Source organism: Cenococcum geophilum (assembly GCF_001692895.1).
Source record: "Cenococcum geophilum 1.58 unplaced genomic scaffold K441scaffold_92, whole genome shotgun sequence".
NCBI classification, from domain to species: Eukaryota; Fungi; Ascomycota; class Dothideomycetes; order Gloniales; family Gloniaceae; genus Cenococcum; species Cenococcum geophilum.
The window spans coordinates 325,141-329,002 of NW_027137650.1; the positions used below are offsets into that span (position 1 = coordinate 325,141).

General features: G+C 36.6%; 1 protein-coding gene across 1 annotated transcript; it reads right to left on the reverse strand.

Moving 5' to 3' along the window:
- Positions 1 to 548: 548 nt before the first annotated feature.
- Positions 549 to 977, reverse strand: K441DRAFT_595465 (ankyrin; the record flags this gene model as incomplete). The annotated part of the gene is made up of 2 exons (XM_067644994.1): positions 549 to 629; positions 726 to 977. Coding segments are annotated over 2 exons (333 nt in total), but the record flags the coding sequence as incomplete, so codon positions are not given.
- Between the last annotated feature and the right edge of the window lie 2,885 nt (positions 978 to 3,862).

Consider the following 3,862-nt stretch of genomic DNA (forward strand, 5'->3'; position numbering starts at 1 on the left):
GACTGCCAAGAGATCGCCAGATATCTTTTAGATAAGGCTACGCCCCTATAACTTAATGGCGATGCGAAATTGGGAGGAGCCGGCACGAAGATAAATAAAAAGAGGACGATATTAGAGTCAGCGATAACAGTTTGCTTAGTATAAGGAAGTTAGCCACAGCCTTTAATCTTTCTTAGTAATTAGTCTTCTAATTTATAGGAAACTTAAGTATATACAGTATCAAAATCTACATCGTTATCCTTTTTAAGCAGCAGCTAAACTACTAGCTTATATACCTTATCTATAAGCCCTACTAGCCGCGTATTTAATGAATATATTTCTTTTATCTTATACTAGCCCTCCGCTGCCCACCACAATAGCGCTTTACTATATTTATCCTTAGATTTCGCGTCGACGCCGTCTTTAAGCAACAGTTTTACTACAGTCTTATATGCCCATTAAGCAGCCTATAAGAGTAGTGTCCGACCATTACTATCCTTAGAGTTAAAGTTGACGCCTTTCTATATAAGCAGTAGCTTTACTATCCCCTCTTATCCACTCTCTACAGCCTATAAGAGCGGAGTCCAACCTTTAATATTAGTAGAATTTAGGCTAATACCGTCCTTTATTAGTAGTAGTTTTACTACTACCTTGTACCTACGTTCCGTAGCTACTAATAGCGGTATTCAATTACGGAAGCCCTTAGGGTTTAGGCTAACACTATCCTACACTAATAGTAGCTTTACTACCCCCTTATACCCGTTTGTCGCGGCCTGTAATAGCGGTGTATCTCTAAGAGCGCTCTTAGGATCTAGATTAACGTTATCCCACGTAAGCAGTAGCTCTACCACTACCTCACTTTCATATTCTACAGCTAATAATAGTAGCATAGCCCCACATTTATCCTCAGAGTTTGGATCGATATTATCCCATGCGAGAAGTAGCTTTATTATTGCCTCGTGCCTATTACTTACAGCTAGTAACAGCGGCGTCTGACCGAAATCGTCTGTTACTTGGATGTTAGCTCCTGCTTCTAGTAGAATGCAAAAATCCGCTTCTTATCTATATTCCGCGGCCTATAACAACGCTAAACTTTTAAAGCGCTGTAGTAATTCGTTTATTAACGTAAGCAGTGGCATTTCTAGACAAAGAGAGACATGTATATTAGCTCTATGGTAGTGAAATTTAAATAAGTAATAGAAATACGGTAGTAGAAGGCTTACTATCTAAGTAGCTAGCTATATGGTAGTATTAAAGTATATTTAAGAATATAAGGCCTATAACTTAACCTGGCAAGTATAAGGTAGATTACCTTTTACTATAAAAGGATTTAAAATATGTCTATAAAAGAAGAGGTGGCGTAAGAGGTATTTATTCTATTAGGCCATTATTACTTATTTTTACTAAGCATTGAATATAAAAGGATGTTTCGAAGTCAGGATTTAGGATTTAGGAAACTGAAAACGGAAATTTAGAATAGGAACCGAGAAACAGGAAAGCGAAAGGGATTTCTTTAGTGGGAGGCGTATACTATCTATCCGACCGAGTACACGTAATATCGCATGCATGTAATACTACGCTTAAGCTGCAGAATGGCCTAATAGTAAAGAGATATAAATAAAGACCGCTTAAATGTTGATATCTAATCTATTAAAGAGAGCAATATATCGTAAATGCTATTAGGGAAGATGGAGATTACTAGTATAAAGTTATAAAGCCTGACGTTTGATAAATATCTAAATTTTGGGAGAGTATATTCTACTAGGATTTGCTAAAAAGCAAGTCTAATTGCCAGTCCGCCTTAGTAGGTTCTTACCCTATCTTATTATATCCTTAAGAGCTTTAAGCTAAATGTCTTAGGCATTTCTTAGTATTTTAAGCTTCTTTTCCGTTCCCTTCTTAACCTCCTTGCACTCTCTCCCTATGGTGTCCTTTAGTGTAGCAATCTACTTTTCCGTCCCCTTTTTAAGTTCGTCGCACTGGTTCTGCGTAGTATCCTTTAGTATAGTTACCTACTTTACTATCCCATCCTCAATTTCGGCTACCTGTTTCTTTGACGAAATTCGAACTAGATTAATTATTTGCTCTACTATACTCTTTATATAACTCCAAAGTAGGGGAGGTAGAGGTAGAGGTGTAGTAAGGTCAGTTTAGCGGCCTTTTTTACGCTTTCCTCCCTAGTTCTAGGTAGTTAGTAAGTTTTTAGCGTCTTAAGTGGTCTTTAATATATATAATATTCTTATCGGGCTCTTCTATAAAAACAATATTTTAGACATTTCTTTTAGCCTTTATAGATTAGAATATACGTTATAGAAGTTATGCTTACTTTCTTACCTTTTCCTCTATATTCGATTTCTTTTCTTGCTATATCTTAAGTAGTATAATTAGGGAAGGTAGGCCTCCCTCTATATGTGTATTGGAGGTTAGTGTATAATAAGTCGAGCTAGGGACTAAATCGGGAGTATATATCGTCTTTAGTTATTCCAAATTCGATTCGCTAGTGGCTTCTTACTATTATATAGGCATTATAGTCATTGGAGGGCTTTCTACGCTATATTGGGTCGGTATCTATTAAGCTAGGTAAGAGGCTAAATAAGAAGTGTCCCGCTCTTAAGAGGTGGGAGGACGGCTATTTATATACGGCGGAAGGCTAACAGATAGCTAGGCAAAGTAGTGCATAAGGCGCAGGCTGCTAAATATAGTAGATAACTAGCTGACGCCACTTGTTTATACCTACTACGACATTATACAACGCCTAGGGTTACGAGGCGTATATATAGGTTTAAAAAAGCCACTTTCTACTTAAGTAGGCTGTAATATCCTATAGGGTTGCTATAGCACGAGCTTTATTCAGATTAATAGATACATAATTCTTAATGGCTAATTTATAGCTTGTTAAACTTTACTTATATGCCCATAATGATCTTTCTAGAGCCACTCCTATAGCTTTCCATCCCAAGTTTACTCCCTTTAATTTAGTATTTTTTTATCTATAAAGGATCCTAATTTAGTCCCTGCGCCTTTTTAGCGGAGGCTAATCTATAATACTCTCTCTTATACGAAAGTCCCGATCTTCCCTAAAATATTATTGCAATATATGACCATTCCGGATCGACACCGCCCAATTCTAAGAGAAGGGCCTTTTCGGTATCTATCCACTTAAAACTACGGCCCCAGCATTGCGGCTTAATGTTATCTACAGGAGCAGGGATATAGAAAAATGGGATATAGAGTTGGCGGCATTTAAGCAGAGTAGGAGTTTTCCTATAATTGCTGCTGATAAAATTGGGTTACTCGCTGCTAGTAGTACTAGATTTGGTGCTAGATATTAGTAATAGTAGCATTTAGCTTAGGTAGTGCTCTACTTTTTTAAGGTAGTTATATTAAAGGCGATATATAGTTTCTATCCTGCCTGGGAACTTTTTTACAATAGCGACCTTATTATATAGGTTACCTTTTATAGAGATAAGGATTTTATCTTCCTTATATGTCCAGTATATGCCTTTTAAAGGAAGATTAGAGCAGCCCAAAAGGCATAGACTAGGGGGAAGAGGCCAATCAATTTTGAGATTATTGCTGCTGTATAAACTGTAATAGTGATAAGTAAGATACTTTAGAGCTAGCAAGGTAGGGTATATATAATTCGTATCTTAATATACATTAGAGTGGTATATATAACTTAAGCATTATAGCAATCGATTCAAATCTAACTAAGCTCGCTCTTGAATTTAATAGGTCTATATCTTAATTATTTAACCATATCGTGCTAGGCCTTTGATCGCTAGAGGTGGCATAACGGTACTCTAGCTAACAATTATTCTTTATTAACCCCAGCTCTTACGCAATTTGATCCTAACTAAACCCTTTATTAACCATCTATTTT